Source organism: Gavialis gangeticus, unplaced genomic scaffold (assembly GCF_001723915.1).
Source record: "Gavialis gangeticus isolate Ggan-Ray unplaced genomic scaffold, GavGan_comp1, whole genome shotgun sequence".
NCBI lineage: Eukaryota > Metazoa > Chordata > Crocodylia > Gavialidae > Gavialis > Gavialis gangeticus.
In genome coordinates this window covers 10,948,188-10,963,358 of record NW_017729014.1, presented here as the reverse complement: position 1 = coordinate 10,963,358, position 15,171 = coordinate 10,948,188, and the positions used below count along the sequence as shown (strand labels likewise).

General features: G+C 42.6%; 1 protein-coding gene across 2 annotated transcripts; it reads left to right on the top strand.

The window, feature by feature from the left end:
• Positions 1–5,998: 5,998 nt before the first annotated feature.
• Positions 5,999–12,906, top strand: TARDBP (TAR DNA binding protein). Of its 2 annotated transcripts, none has more exons than XM_019511744.1 (6): positions 5,999–6,107; positions 6,737–6,989; positions 7,649–7,812; positions 9,237–9,377; positions 10,271–10,441; positions 11,002–12,906. In XM_019511744.1, exons 2-6 carry the CDS (start codon positions 6,752–6,754, stop codon positions 11,530–11,532), a joined length of 1,245 nt encoding a protein of 414 aa, XP_019367289.1. In that variant the 5' UTR covers positions 5,999–6,107; positions 6,737–6,751; the 3' UTR covers positions 11,533–12,906. The 2 variants fall into 2 exon arrangements, with proteins under 2 accessions (XP_019367289.1, XP_019367288.1); XM_019511743.1 differs by having other exon boundaries at positions 6,002–6,153.
• The last annotated feature ends 2,265 nt before the right edge of the window (positions 12,907–15,171 follow it).

The window sequence follows — 15,171 nt, the reverse complement described above, 5'->3', positions numbered from 1 at the left end:
AAGCTGCTTACCTGTGTGAAATCTAGTTCAGGGTTGATGCTTACTCTGCTCATTAGTGAAATTACCAGCAGATGCTTTGCTAGATAGTGGTCACTTTGGCCAAGTGCCATGGAAACCTTTTCAAACACTGTGATTGCTTAACTATAGTTTTACTTGAAGTGATGCAGTGGTAATGTTGATATACTGTAGTTACAGCTCAGTACTTACAGCATATACAAACAGTACTGACCAATTCAATGCCTACCTGATGCCACCAAAACAGAGCCGCGGATAGGTATTGTGCATAGGTATATAATCTAAGAAATCCAGCATGTCATCTATCTGGAGAATGAATTTATCCCATTTACCTAACCACCCAGAGCAACAGTTCTTTCGTATCAGTGTTGGGATATATTAGTTACGTGAGCCAAAAAGAAAGGTCATGGTAGATGGAAGACCCCAAGGAGCCACCCTATGATCATACAGAAGTAACTAAATGGCTTAAATAGCGAAAGAGTTTTGTGACCAGTGTTGTGCTGCTGAACATGACGGCTGACAGGGCACAACTGAGGTTATGGAAGGAAAGACTACATGCAATCAGGTGCTGTGAAATGGACCTGGAACCTCAGACCTTCCAAGAGGGAGGATTTAGACTGGCCAACATGGCAATGCCTCGATTACCCGCGCACGCAAACTGGAAGATCAAAACCAAACACAAATGGGGCTACTCTAATGACACAAATATATGCAAGTGTGGTGAAGTGCGGACTATAGAGCACATGTTTATTTGCCAACTCCTTGGTGAGACTTGTATGAAAGAGGACCTCACTGCAACAATGGAAAGAGCCACCACTTGTGCACAATTCTGAAACAACATCTAGTTTATGACAAAGACATGAGAAGAAGTTAAACATAATGTTGATAAGCATCAGTCGTCTTGTTTCCAGAGATGCTGTGCACCTGTTGCCCTGAGAATTTAAATGGGCACACGGATGTGTGGCACCTTAAAAAGGACACCAGACCAAGAGATTGAATTCAGCTCTCCCACCAGGCAAGGTGACCTCTCTCTAGAAATTAGATCTATTATGGGATGATATTGGCAATCCCAAAGCTCCTGGGAATTAGAAAATGATTCATTCTGTGGTTTGGTCATGGATAGCATGGGTGGAATAGTGTGGGGAAGCACAAGTACAACAATGTAGAAGCAGAATTGTTCTCGCCAGGACAGGGGGTGCAACCCTCTGGTTTAGGTTACATTGGTGGAGTAACATAGAGAAAGTGCCCTACAGACTTGTCTTTCCACTTGTCCTGTTAACACAGTGACAGGGAGTCCTTTACAGCCCTCCTAATGATTGCTTTACATGACGTCCTGTTCATATATATCTTGAAGTGAAAACGGATTGCATTACAGATGTCTCTGACATACGTGCCTTGCAACTAATGTGGCTGTCTTTTGTGATTGATGGACTGAGTAAGTTTATCATTTTTTTTCTGATATTTTTATAATAATGTACAGAAATGTGGAATGGCAATTATCCAGACACATAAAGTGTGATTGATTAAAACTGTAGAAAGGCTATTAATTTATAGTTTTACAGTATTATCACTGCAAAGTATAAAATGTGAGAGTTTAATGTATCCAGAAGGCTATACCCTGGAAAACAGAAAATTGCTATCGTTAATGGAGCCATACCATGTGGGAACAGTAGTGTTCTTGACAGCCATTGTTCTGCCCCTTCATGTGGTTCATTTATATCCAGCATTTTCTAATGGGAGGAGAAGGGAGAGGTGGAACTCAACACTGAAATGCAGTCAGCAATCCTTTCTACGATGGCTGCATGGAAAACTCTGGATTGAAAAGGCCAGGCAAACTGCCAGGGAGACATAGTCAGTATGCACTTTAAATCTGGAGCTGGTCTGTAATTTTTAAATGAAGGAAGAAAAAGCATAAAGAAAGGGGAAAAAATCAAGACAAGCCACCTCCCAGTAAACACTTACTAGCTGTGAAAGGATAATATCAGAACTATTAACTGATTTTGCTTCCTTTCCAGTCTGCCTACAAATCCAGTTTTGGCCAAGTCAGGGAAAAAGAACTGTTTCTTGACTGGAAGACTGTCCCACTCCCATCCTTTCTAAGCACTGGAGGCAACTGAAGATCTCCCAGGAGTTGATATATCAAGAGGGGGCTATGCTCAACATTTCCTCTCTTATGAAATAGTATCTAATCTAGTTGAGATTTGTGTGAGAGCCATTTTGGAGGACATGAGAACAGCCTGTTTGGCCTGTGCAGTTGCCACACTACCAGTAACTAATCACATTCACCTTCAGAATGAAAGGTGGTCTATGGAAACCAATTCTTATTTTATGAACACACCTTTGCACAGCACATTTATCAACACCAGACTCCAATCTGCCAACCATCGTGTAAGAATTGTGACAGTTTAAGTATGCTGTCAATCTAATGTGTGGGATCTTCTTTCTCTGGACTGCAATGAAATGACATATGGAAATGGACATTAGACAGGGGCTGAGAGAGCAGCTTTGGCTCTCTGGAGAGACTCAGCCCCAAATCTGAGCTGCTGTCTCACCACACAAAGCACAGCCTGTCATTAAGACATTTGTCACATGAACTGACACTTCCACTCAGTTTTGCACAGTTATCTGCACTGCATCAATCCAAAAAACTCCCCCAATCCTAAAAACTTTTTGTAACACTCGAAGAAGCCTGTTACTTTCTGCAAGCTCCATAAGTTTATTCACTTTGTTCTTCATCCTGTTCCCAGCAAAAGGCTTCATAAGTCTTGCCTCCTTTGATGTGCCCTTCCCTCCCCTTCACATGATTTGAGCTCCTGCCAGCTTTGTTAGAGAGAATGCATAGGGAAAAAGGTTCTTCTATTAAATCACAAAATGAAGAAGTATCTTGTGGGAAGAGGACAGATGCAGCCAGGCAGTCTGAGAATAAGGGCAGGTGGAATGTGGCAGTAGCAACCTAAGAAATAGAGCAGTAACTAGGACACTTAGTGTGGTGGTGGGGTGGGGGACGGGACACAGATGACACAACCATCTTTTAGCTGTAATATTCTGCAGCTCTCTAGCTCTTTTCTTGGTCATGGATTGCAAAAGGATTTCACAGATGTTTATGAGTTAAACCTCAACATACTTGTTGGATGTAAATAACATTACCCCTCTTTTATAAGTGGATAAACTAAAGAAATGGCAAAAAGGCAAGCTAAACAATAGTACCAAGGCAATACCGTGAATCTGCATCAGAGATGGGAATAAAATCCAGGAGTTTCAGGTTCAAGTCCCCAGCTCCAGTCACCAGCCAGTATCTCAACATGGATTAAAGGGGTGTTATTGGGTAAGATATGATCTAGAATTTAGATTTTGCAATTAGGCATGATTTCTTTCTCAGGCTCTGGTAAACAAACTCCAGGCTAGATCGATGTTGGTTATGTTCCCTTAGAAATCCACAGGAGCTTAGTCATTCCGTGAAGGAAGAGTTCTTCTAGACTGAGGAACTCAATTAGCTGACCTCAGTGTTCTCAAAGATTTTCTACATCTTGCAAGATCTGCAGAAAATTGGGTTTTTACCCATAATAAACAGTAGCTAAACTAAAAAATATTTGCAGGAATTGCTAATTAAAAAAATAAAACAAAACCCTAAATATCAAATACATTCCCCTGCAATGACCAGGACAAACATGTTAAGATATAGGAATGCACAGTTGAGACCCTTAAATATCCTTAATCCAGTCATCACAAGCTTCTGAAATAACCACAGTTACTACTGAAGCATTTCAGGACATGTGATCCTAAACTACATTTAAATATTTGTTAAATACACATTAGTTTTTTTCCTTCAGAGCATCACTACAGGTAGCAGATAGTTTTCTGTGTGGTTAAAGTCCCTGTTGAGACTCCACGGGGAAAAGATATGAAAAAACCTTTGTGATCAAGAGTCAGCTACTTTGAATCTGGGGCCACAACACTAATATGCCCATTGCATCACTACTGAGAAGTACTTTGCAGGAAGGCACAATTTGTTTCTCTGGCTTTGGGAAACTGAGCACAGACCAAGTTCCCCTTGTTGAGTGCCTCTCTTGTTTCTTACCCTATGTTAGCATTAAAATCACCAGCGTTACAATAAATACTCTTCTGGGGAGTGATTACGGCAGCCCCACAACGATTCTAGCTTTAAATCATGTACACACACTTTCAACTTTACCATTGCTTTGGGTTGGTAAAAATGCATGCCAACCCATAATAATGCCCACCCCATGTAGGAAGACTCCAAGCTTCTGTGTGTTTGATAAACATTGCTTTATTTTAAAAAAGCTGACTTTCAGTCTTCATATACTTCGCAAAGAAGTAAACACTGGAATCCCCTAGGAATCTTGTGCTGGGACCAGTGCTGTTTAATATACTCATAAATGATTTGGAAAAGGGGGTGAGCAGGGAGGTGGCCGAATCTGCAGATGACACAAAATTGTTCAAGTGGTAAAGACCAAGGCAGACCATGAGGAACTACAGAAAGATCTGACACTATTGAGCAAATGGGCAACTAATTGGCAGGTGCAATTCAATGTAGATAAGTGTAAAGTGATGCATCTGGGCAAAAATAACCCAAACCATACCTTCACTATGATGGGCTCCACATGAGCCATTACCATACAGAAAAGAGATGTGGGAGTGATCGTGGGCAGTTTGCTAAAAACATCAGCTCAGTGCTCAGCATCTGTCAAAAAGCAAACAAAACGTTAGAAATGATTAAAAAACAGAATTATAAACAAAACAGAAAGTATCATTATGCTCCTTTATAAATCCATGGTGCGTCCACACTTTGAATACTGTACCCAGTTCTGGTTCTCACACCTCCAAAACATAGAAGAACTAAAGAAGGGCAACCAGGATAATAACAGCACGGAGGGGCTTCCGTGCAAGGAGAGTAAAAAGGCAAGGCCTAGTCATCTTAGAAAGGAGATGCTTGAGGTGTGACATGATAAGGGTTTACAATACACTAAATGGCAAAGAGAAAGTAAATAGGGATTTATTATTGACCATCTCTCACAATACAAGAGCTCAGGGTCACAAAATGAAATGAGTAGGTGCTAAGTTTTAACCAAACATGGCGTTGGTGACACGTAGGGGGTGCACGCAGGTGCATGTGCACCCCGAGTTTGGCCATGCACCTCTGGAAGCGCCAGCCCCAAAACCAGAGGTGCGGGTAGAAGTGCACTTTTGGGTTTGCTGGTTTCCCCGCTGGTGGTTCCAGGCAATTATTATTGAGCGGGGAGCAAGGGGCACGGCCTCTGAATCAGAGGTCCCTAGACCAGGGTAGGCAAAATGTGGCCCACAGGCCACATGCAACCCACCAGGCCATTCTATCCAGCCCACAGGGCCCCTACAGATTTAGGAAGTTTATATTTATCTGCCCCTGGCTGTCTCTCATGCGGCCCTCAATGGCTTGCCAAAACCCTTCGCCCAAAATAATTGTCTGCCCCTACCCTAGACCTTAAATGCTGGAGGCTGCAAGCAAGAGGAAGACACGGAAACCCCCCCCTGGACAACTGAAGGCACCAGAGGGACGCAGGGAGGTCACAGGTTTAAAACAAGAGGGCACCCTCACGGCCCGACTCAGGCACGTGCAGCCCCCACGCCCACGCATCTGCCCTGAGGGCAGGCACTGAATGGGAGGTGCCACCCCCCCGAGGGAACAGCACGGCCACGCCCCCTGCGGAGCCACGAACAAAGCTCCGCCCCCGCCTTCTCAGCCACCCCCACCCGTCTACGCATGCGCGTTGGCTGCGGAGTGGGCCGTACCACTTGGCGCCCCGTGGTAGGGGCAACGGGAAGGAGGCCTCGCCCTGCCGCTGCCTAGGAAGGCTCGGTTCCGCCTGAGGAACATTTAAGCTTTCGGCGAGGCCTGTGGTACCCCGTCCCACACAGGCCCGGGGCTCTGTAGGGCGCTGCCTGCCCCCTCGATGGGAATGGTCCAGCCCGGGGCCGGGCCCCGCGAGTGAGAAGCGCCCGCGCCGCCATTTTGTCGGCAGCGGCAGGAGGCGCCTTCAGCCCCTCGGCCCGGACCCTACACCCCGCACCCGCCCCGCCGCCCGAGCCCCGCACGGGTGAGCACGGCGCGGGGGGGTGGTCCCTGCGCGCGTGCCGGGGCAGGTAGGCCCCGAGACTCGCGGAGCGTGAGCGGCCTGGGATAGGGCCTAACAACTGGGCCCAGTGCAGCAGCGGGGGGAAGGGCACCCAGTTGGTCACGTGGTCTCTCCCCCCCCCAGCCTTGGAATGGTCCGATCCCTGCTCCCCTCTAGTTTTCCCCCCGCCCGAGTGGTCTCGTCCTGCTCCCCCGCCCCGCCCGCGCAGCTGCGGGGTTGTGACCTCCCTTGCAGCTGGGCCCACGGGCCGCACCGGTGTCAGCCCAGGGTACCGCAGGGCGGTCGGGCAAGGCTTCTCCGGGCGATCCGTCTTTCTATCGGACCCTCTGAGCGGTTGGGGGGAGGCAGAGGGACGCTTTTGGGGTCACCACACACTTCCCCAAGTCTCTTGGCGCTGGCATCACCTCGGTAGTGCATGAAGCGTGACAAAGAACGTGGGGGTTGTTACCAGTGCCCCAGAACAGAGGAATTTGGGATGTCCTGCTGCAAAATGCACCATGTTGAAACTAATAGGACTGTAAATGCCACCCTAAATAGAAAGAAACAAATTGTTTACCTCTCTCTCTCTCTCTCTTTTTCCAATCCATTAGTATTCTCCAGCGAAGATGTCCGAGTACATCCGAGTCACTGAAGACGAGAATGACGAGCCCATCGAGATCCCCTCGGAGGATGATGGCACTGTCTTGCTGTCAACGGTCACCGCCCAGTTCCCAGGAGCATGTGGCCTGCGTTACAGGAACCCGGTGTCTCAGTGTATGAGGGGAGTCCGGCTGGTGGAAGGAATCCTGCATGCCCCAGAGGCTGGCTGGGGAAATCTAGTCTATGTCGTTAATTATCCCAAAGGTTTGTTGTCTGTGTTCCTGAACTTACCTGTCAGTTGTGGCTGCATTGCAGAGTGATTGTTGCTCTTTTAGGTCCTCTGACATGTGGGGTTATATTTAACTCTAAAGATACTTAGAAAAACAAAGCATTGTTCCCATGTTTGTAAAGGGTTTCAAATCTTTTGGGAAACTTCTAAAGCCCCCAGTCCTATAATAATCTCTGTGCGGTGGCAGGTGTTTGGCCATGTGACAGTCATACCAAGATTGGAGGCAGACATCGTTGTTATTGGGAGAGTGTATGGGGAAGATGAAGAAGAAAAGGAAAGAAAGTGAACTAAAGAGAATGCTTTTCGTTTTGGATTGAGCTGTCCTGTCTCAGCTGGTATCTGCCACGCACATATATCAGGCAGGCGTGTGAATATCATTGAGCAGTTCTGCAGTAGAAGGTAGCTGAATTTGTGATATAGCTGAGGGTTTAAGCCTTTAACTTCTCTGCCCCTGCCCCAAGATTATGGAACAGTCTGAATTATAACATATAGACAAGAAATGCCATATGTCACTTTTACAGTTTAAATTTCCTGCAACAGATGCTTTCTTCCACAAAGGATTTTTGTATTGTGCTTCTTGTGACTGGTGATAGATACAGTTTGTGGATTTTTTTTATGTATGTTTTAATCTCAGATAACAAGAGAAAAATGGATGAAACGGATGCGTCATCAGCTGTGAAAGTGAAACGAGCAGTGCAGAAGACTTCTGATTTGATAGTTTTGGGCCTTCCTTGGAAAACCACTGAACAGGATCTAAAAGAATATTTCAGCACTTTTGGAGAAGTTCTGATGGTGCAGGTAGAGTTCTGCTACACTTTCTCAAGGAGAGTGCCATGGACTCCCACTTCCAAAACTTCTTGAATGAGTCAGTAGTATATTAGTACAGGAGACCCTCGTCATTCGTGGGGGATATGTTCTAGAGATCCCTGTAAACGGGGAAATTCGTGGATACATTCATGAACTTTTGTGTCTGCGTTCATGAACGGTGCATGCTGGCGGGAGCCTGGTGGTGGCAAGCACAGAGCTCCTGCAGATGCTGCTGCCGCCATAACGCTATACACTAGGGAGAGAGAGCGTGGGTTTGAATATTTGCACCATGAATATTCGAAACCCCAAATCTGCAAATAGCGAGGGTTTCCTGTAATTGTGATCAAATCTAATTTGCAGTGTGCTGTGCTTTTCTTGGTTGCATTGTCATGTGCTCAGGTAGAAAAATCCCTTTTCTGCAGCTCTGTTCTTGTCTAGAGTAGTGCACGTGAGATCCAGAAAAGGTCTGCTTTGTTTTGCTTGTTCGTGTTAGTTTGTTGTTAAGTAGCTTTGTTACTTTAAAGACTTGTGTTTTATAGTCTGGGCATTAAGTTTAGCTTTGTCTGAGGTATTAAAACAATTGTCCACTGAATCCTGTTGTTTTTTGCGATGGTAACTGATGCATTCTGATTTCATGGGTATAAAGTCTGTAGGTGGGGTTTTTTCCCCTGCCTTCATTCCTGTCAGTGCCAGGAGTTATTTCATAAGATGATGAATGGCATAAGGCTGCAGCTAGAGTACTGCATCCAATTCTGGGCTCCGCAATTCAAAAAAGGATGTCAGGAAGCTTGAGAGAGTCCAGAGGAGAGCCACACGCATGATCAGAGGGCAAGAGAATAGGCCGTATGAAGAGAGGCTGAGAGCCATGGGACTCTTTAGTCTGGAAAAGCGCGGGCTTGGGGGGACCTGGTGGCCACCTATAAGTACATAAGGGGTGTTCATCAGGATCTGGGAGAATGTCTATTCACCAGAGCACAGCAAGGACCAATGGTCATAAACTCCTACAAGACTGTTTTAGGCTGGACATAAGAAGAAATTTCTTTACTGTCTGAGCCTCCAAGACCTGGAATAGACTCCCTCCAAATGTGGTGCAGGTACCTACTGTGGATGTATTCAAGAACTGCTTGGATGCTTATCTTGCTGGGGTCCTTTGACCCTCGCTGACTTCCTACCCCTGGGGCAGGAGGCTGGACTTGATGATGTTCAAGGTCCCTTCCAGCCCTAATGTCTATGAATCTATACTGAGCTAAGTAATAAAAACTTCACATTGCACACTTTCAGCAAGTAGTATTTCTTCTTGATCAGAAAATGACCAGTAACTAACATGGATTGTAGGTAACTTATAAATACTGGTTCATAGTATTGTGATTTTTCAGGATTATAACTACGGATAACTTTTTTTTTTTCCTTCTTAGGTTAAGAAAGACATCAAATCTGGTCACTCAAAGGGGTTTGGTTTTGTTCGATTTACGGATTATGAAACCCAGGTGAAAGTGATGTCTCAGCGACACATGATAGATGGAAGATGGTGCGACTGTAAACTTCCCAATTCCAAGGTATTTTGCCTTAATTGCATAGAAACAAAAGGTGTGGTTTTTAGCAGGATCTGTGAGGTGAGGATGAGACTAAGAAAATAGGAGAAGGGACTGAAGCTGAGTTGGAGGAGTAGGTGGAATAGGGTTAGAGAAAATAGTAAGATAGTACAGAGGAAGTGTACAAACTATAGAAAGCATCCTGATGACATCACAGAAAATGTTCATCAGTCCTTGCTTAAACACTTCCCGATACATTGGCAAATAGAGAAAATTAAAACAGGGGTGCTTAACTGGCTTAAGGCCAGAGTTGAGTCTGTATCAGAGCTGGGAACAAAACTCAGAACTGCAGACTAGATAGATGTTGTTCTTTCCATGTATATGGATACAAACTGAATACTTACAGCAGAAAGACCTAGCTAGTTTCTTTTTGTCATCTTTTTTTTCTAGTTCATCTTCCTCTTGCATGTTTCATTTTATATACCTGTCCCATTTGTATCAGGGTAGAAAATGTTCCAGTCATAAGCAAACCCCCACTCAGAAGAGCAGACTGTGATTGTGGTGGGCTGTATATACTTGTCCTTCCACCACTGTGAGAGTTAGCAGAACAGTATCAGAGCTGGAATGTAATGGTTCCCTCTTATGTCTAGTGAAATGGAAGCAGTCCTGAAACCTACAACACTGTTTGTTCAGAGTAACTCCTGGCTCAGTCTGGTAGTATTTCTCTTGGATGGTACTGTCTTCTGTGATGTTCTCTCTATCTGGAGTGGAGGATTGCTTTTCTTTATCTTACAACAACTGTCATATTCCTAATGTGCATAATGAGCTATTGTACAAGAAACTCCGTTGTCTTCCATGCTCAGATGACTAGCAGTTCCTACTCGGTAATTTTTTTTTTTTTTTTAAATCCTACCCAGCAAAGTCCTGATGAGCCCTTGCGTAGCAGAAAGGTGTTTGTTGGTCGCTGCACTGAGGACATGACAGCAGATGAGCTCCGACAGTTCTTTTCTCAGTATGGAGAAGTAGTAGATGTCTTCATTCCCAAACCCTTCCGAGCTTTTGCTTTTGTTACGTTTGCAGATGATCAGGTAGGTACTTCCTATGTACTTCCATCTCTAATGCTTAGGAAACTTACACAAGTGGTTCCCAAACTGCAGGCCACAAGACTGCGTTTAATTGCCTTCACATTATAGTGCCTCCACCTCGCATTCTTCAGTTTGAAGTTTGATAAGATGCATAGCGGTCTGTGAGAAGTCCTGAGGATTAATAGTGGTCTGCTTCAAGTCTGAGAACTGCTCTTAAGCATTCAGTATCCGTATTTATCATTCATACAGAAACATTGTTAATTAATGTATAATTTAGGTCAGACGTGGATCATCCAGTTTTAGAATTCCAATGTTACTTGGAATATAACTGATTTGCATGTTCAAACTTATAGTTTACTTAAAGTTTTTTTCAGCTAAAAAGTCTTAAGACTAGATTGAGTCAGTTATAGAAAGTGTTAACTGAATCAGAGAATTAAATGTATACTCTCCTGTTGCAGCTTAGAGATCTGTTTCGAATAATATATTTTTTATGTTGTGCTGTACCAAGTGTAAAATATATATTATCTAATCATATGTTTGCTGATATCCCTTATGTCTTACAGGTTGCCCAGTCTCTTTGTGGAGAAGACTTGATCATTAAAGGAATCAGCGTACATATATCCAATGCTGAACCTAAGCACAATAGTAATAGACAGTTAGAAAGAGGTGGAAGATTTGGTGGTAATCCAGGAGGCTTTGGGAATCAGGGTGGATTTGGTAACAGCAGAGGGGGAGGAGGTGGGTTGGGAAACAACCAGGGCAGTAATATGGGTGGTGGGATGAACTTTGGAGCTTTTAGCATCAATCCTGCTATGATGGCAGCAGCCCAAGCAGCATTGCAGAGCAGCTGGGGAATGATGGGCATGTTAGCTAGTCAACAGAACCAGTCAGGTCCATCTGGAAACAACCAGCCTCAAGGCAACATGCAAAGGGAGCAGAACCAGGGTTTCAGTTCAGGAAATAACTCTTACGGCGGATCCAACTCGGGGGCAGCAATAGGCTGGGGCTCAGCATCAAATGCAGGCTCAAGCAGTGGGTTTAACGGAGGCTTTGGTTCAAGTATGGATTCCAAATCATCGGGCTGGGGTATGTAGACACATTGGGCTCGGATGCTGACTCTATGGTGGGAAATCAAATTTTTCTAAAGTCATGGTAAGTATATTGTAAATTACATATATACTAAAATTTTCCAAATCAGTTTGTTCAATGTGCAGTATATTCAACAGTATTTTTGACATTTTTTTTCTTTTGTAAAAAGAAAGGCTAAAGGAATTTTATAAGTTTTGTTACATGACTTGTTGGACTATTGAATGGTTGACAGTGAACTGCAGTTTGCCTGATGGGTAAACTAACACTACAATTGATAGGAAAGGCTTCTGTAGTAATTTGTCCCTTGTTTTCTGGTTAGCTGAATTCTTTGCATGTCCAAAATGAAAACCATTGGTCAGGAACTGCATTCTTTCCCTCTTGTTTTAATTTGATCCCCACCATAAGAATCTCTCCAAACGCCCCAGTTGGAGAACGCAGCGTCAGTGTTAGTTTTTTGTTTGTTTGTTTTTTTTTCATTTTAACACTGTCTCCCCTCATGTTAAAGTACGATATGAAGGCTTCATTTAATCTCTGCAGTTCATCTCATTTCAAATGTGTATGGAAGAAGCACTTCATTGAAAGCAGTGCTGTAAATATTCTGCCTTAGGAATACTTCTGTCTACATGCTTTCTCATCCAAGAAAACTTCATCACACTGCACATGCTACGTCTTAGACGGTGGGTGTTCCATTTTTATCCGCTACTCTTTATTTCATGGAGTCGTATCAACGCTATGAACGCAAGGCTGTGAGATGGAACCAGAAGGCTGTTTGAACTTTGAAACCTTGTGTGGGATTGATGGTGGTGCCGAGGCATGAGAGGGCTGGTATGTGCGAGAAAAAGGAGAGAGCGCATGCAGAGACCTGGTGGTGCATTATGGGATTTTATTTTACTTGGCAAGATGTCTCTCAATCCTGTGGCTTTGGTGAGAGAGTGTGCAGAGAGCAATGATAGCAAATAAAGTACGAGTGTTTCTTGTATTCAAAGAACATCCATATCTGGAAGACTAAGTGGGTTTTATACCTAGTTAACCAATTAGTTGAATGTGTTATGTGAAATGAATATTTGTATTTTTTTTCCCTTATGTCAACTGCTGTGAATGCTGTATGATGTGTGTTCTTTTCTGTTAATGATATGTAAGTGTGGTAATGTGAATTGCAGATGATGGGGTTTGTGATGAGAACACTGAGCTTGTGGTGCACTTTGTAGTAGTTCTTAGGGCAAAGTTCACCAGCAAGCTCAGTGTGCCTCTAAAGGCTGGAAGTTCCACTGTCTGTAAGATTTCCATAAGAATGCTGTTTGCTGCAGTTCCGTGTTTGGATGCTTTTTATAAGATTTGTCATTGTAGGAAATTCTTAAATAAAACTGATTTAAGTAATATGTGTCTTTGTTTTGCAGCCCTGAATGCAAAGAATTCATAGCAGTTAATTTATTTTATCCATTTGAGATGAACTTCTGTAAAGTTTCTTTGCAGTAACTTGGTTTGTTACAGATAAGCGTGCTCTAAAATAAGTCAAATGGATCCATCACTCATCATGTATTGGTACCGGACACCCACCTTTATAATCCACCAGCTTTTTCTTTATTTTTTTTTCCAATTGTTCGGTGATATGTATCTCTAAAATCCAGTTCTCATAAGTGTGGGTGCCCTCACCTTGAATGGTAAGCAGCTCTTTCCCAGGCTACATTTTCACCAAGGAAGCTTTCTTGTTTTTGGGATTTGTGATGGTGGTTTGTTTTTCGTTTTTTTTTAATGGAAGAAGAGGTAAGGGGGAGGAAAGCAAACACTTACACAGGTTAGATTTATTGCTCTTTGATATTTTTCCAGAGCAGCTTATTTTGAAGCTGAATGCATAGCAAAGTATTGTGGACATCTTTAAATCAATCTGCTGATTTGGAACCAATTGCTAAGTCTTTCCATTATAATTCCAGCACAGAAGAAACTCTCAGCTTTTGGCTAAAATAAAGTTAGACCACAATAGAAACTGTCCAGCTGAACAAGAATATTAATGACTTAACAGTTGTTTGTTTTTAGAAGCCCCGATAGCAATTTAACAAGCTTAGTTTTCGGAAATACTAAGAAAGAGGCTTCTTTATACTGAAAGGTGAATGTATGAAATAGTAACACATTCAGCAGTATTACTTCCTTGACTGTGTTAAGATCTAAAATAATTATTATAATGTATTTGTACTTGAAAACCAGTACATGCCACGCTGATCCTCTTATTGCTGTACTCCATTATACTGTATATTTACTATTTTTAAATATGAAGAATTAAGGGAACTAGCTTAGGTTCTTCTTTTGATATGGATAGTTAGCTTAATTTTGAAAGGGGATTTTGAATTAGTATGTGTTTGCCATATTTTTCTTATGAATAGAGGCCATTGAAATGTTGGGTAATTGTGCACTAATGTTAATTTCTAATACTGCAGTACTAGTAGATTGCTGGCAGCCAGGTCTTGATGAACACTTGAAAGAAGAAAAGGGTAGTAAACATTCAAGACATTCAGAAGCAATCCCACCTCTTTCATTAGTTATATCCCTCTACAAAGAGTTGCTTAATTTTGATTCTGAACCTAAATCATGATGATTTCCAAACTCTGTACCATCTGTGAATTTTGCATTTTAGCACTTGCACTATTACCAGCTACTGCTGCTGAGTAACACTTTAAAATGGTACTCTGGAACCTCCAAAGACTAAAGTGTGGCATCCCTGCGAGGAACCTGATGGTAAGTTTTTTGTCATTAGCATGGCTTTAATTTGTTTAAAGTTGTTTTAAATCCAAGATCAGGTCTCAACAGGTTAGCAGTGTTGGGTAACCTTTGCTATGAATTTTAATCTCCCTTTACCCTCAGACAAAATCTTTGGAAGATTTATAAAAGTATTTTCAAACTTCATTAGTCACTTTCTCTAAATGGTTTGCATATTCTAGTGTTTTTAAGTGAGCTAATAAAAATATATTATTACTACATGCAAGTGTTTGGAGTCTTGTTTTTAACAAATTGCACTTATTTTGTGCGTAAAATACTGAAACTAGAGAGACAAAGGATTTTAGAGACTAGGAAACATGACCCATTTATTTATAAATTTGAAGGACTGACTACATTTGTTTTGTGTGTGTTTTTAGGCTAATTTAGGAAAAGCAAGCTGATACTTTAATATGCTCTGGACTTACCTAATTGCTTTTTCTTTGTTTAAGCTAATCTGCTGACTGTCTTCTAATTTGACTGGTTGAGACCATACTACTAACATTTTTGAAATGTTGGATTTCCTCTATTGCCGTGCTTAAACAGGGGTGCAGAAACTGGGAGTGCAGAATTACATTAACATAATGTTATTGCACTTAGCTGCAAAAATTATATTGGTTTTAATATTATTTTATAATTTTGGTTGTACTTGGTTGCTCTAACTTTGCCCACGCTGGTGTTTTTGTAAAGACAAGTTATCAAAAACAAACAAACTCCAAGAAAGTGCAAGGTTCCCTATAAATGCACGTAATGTAACATCAAGACTGGCACTTAAGATTAGTGTGAAAGCATTTTACCCATAGCCTCTGAGAGAAGCTGTGCCACAGAACTTCTGCAGTTACCTAGATTTGATGCTGTTGGAATCTTTTGAATTGTAGCATTCCTTTTTAAGAGCT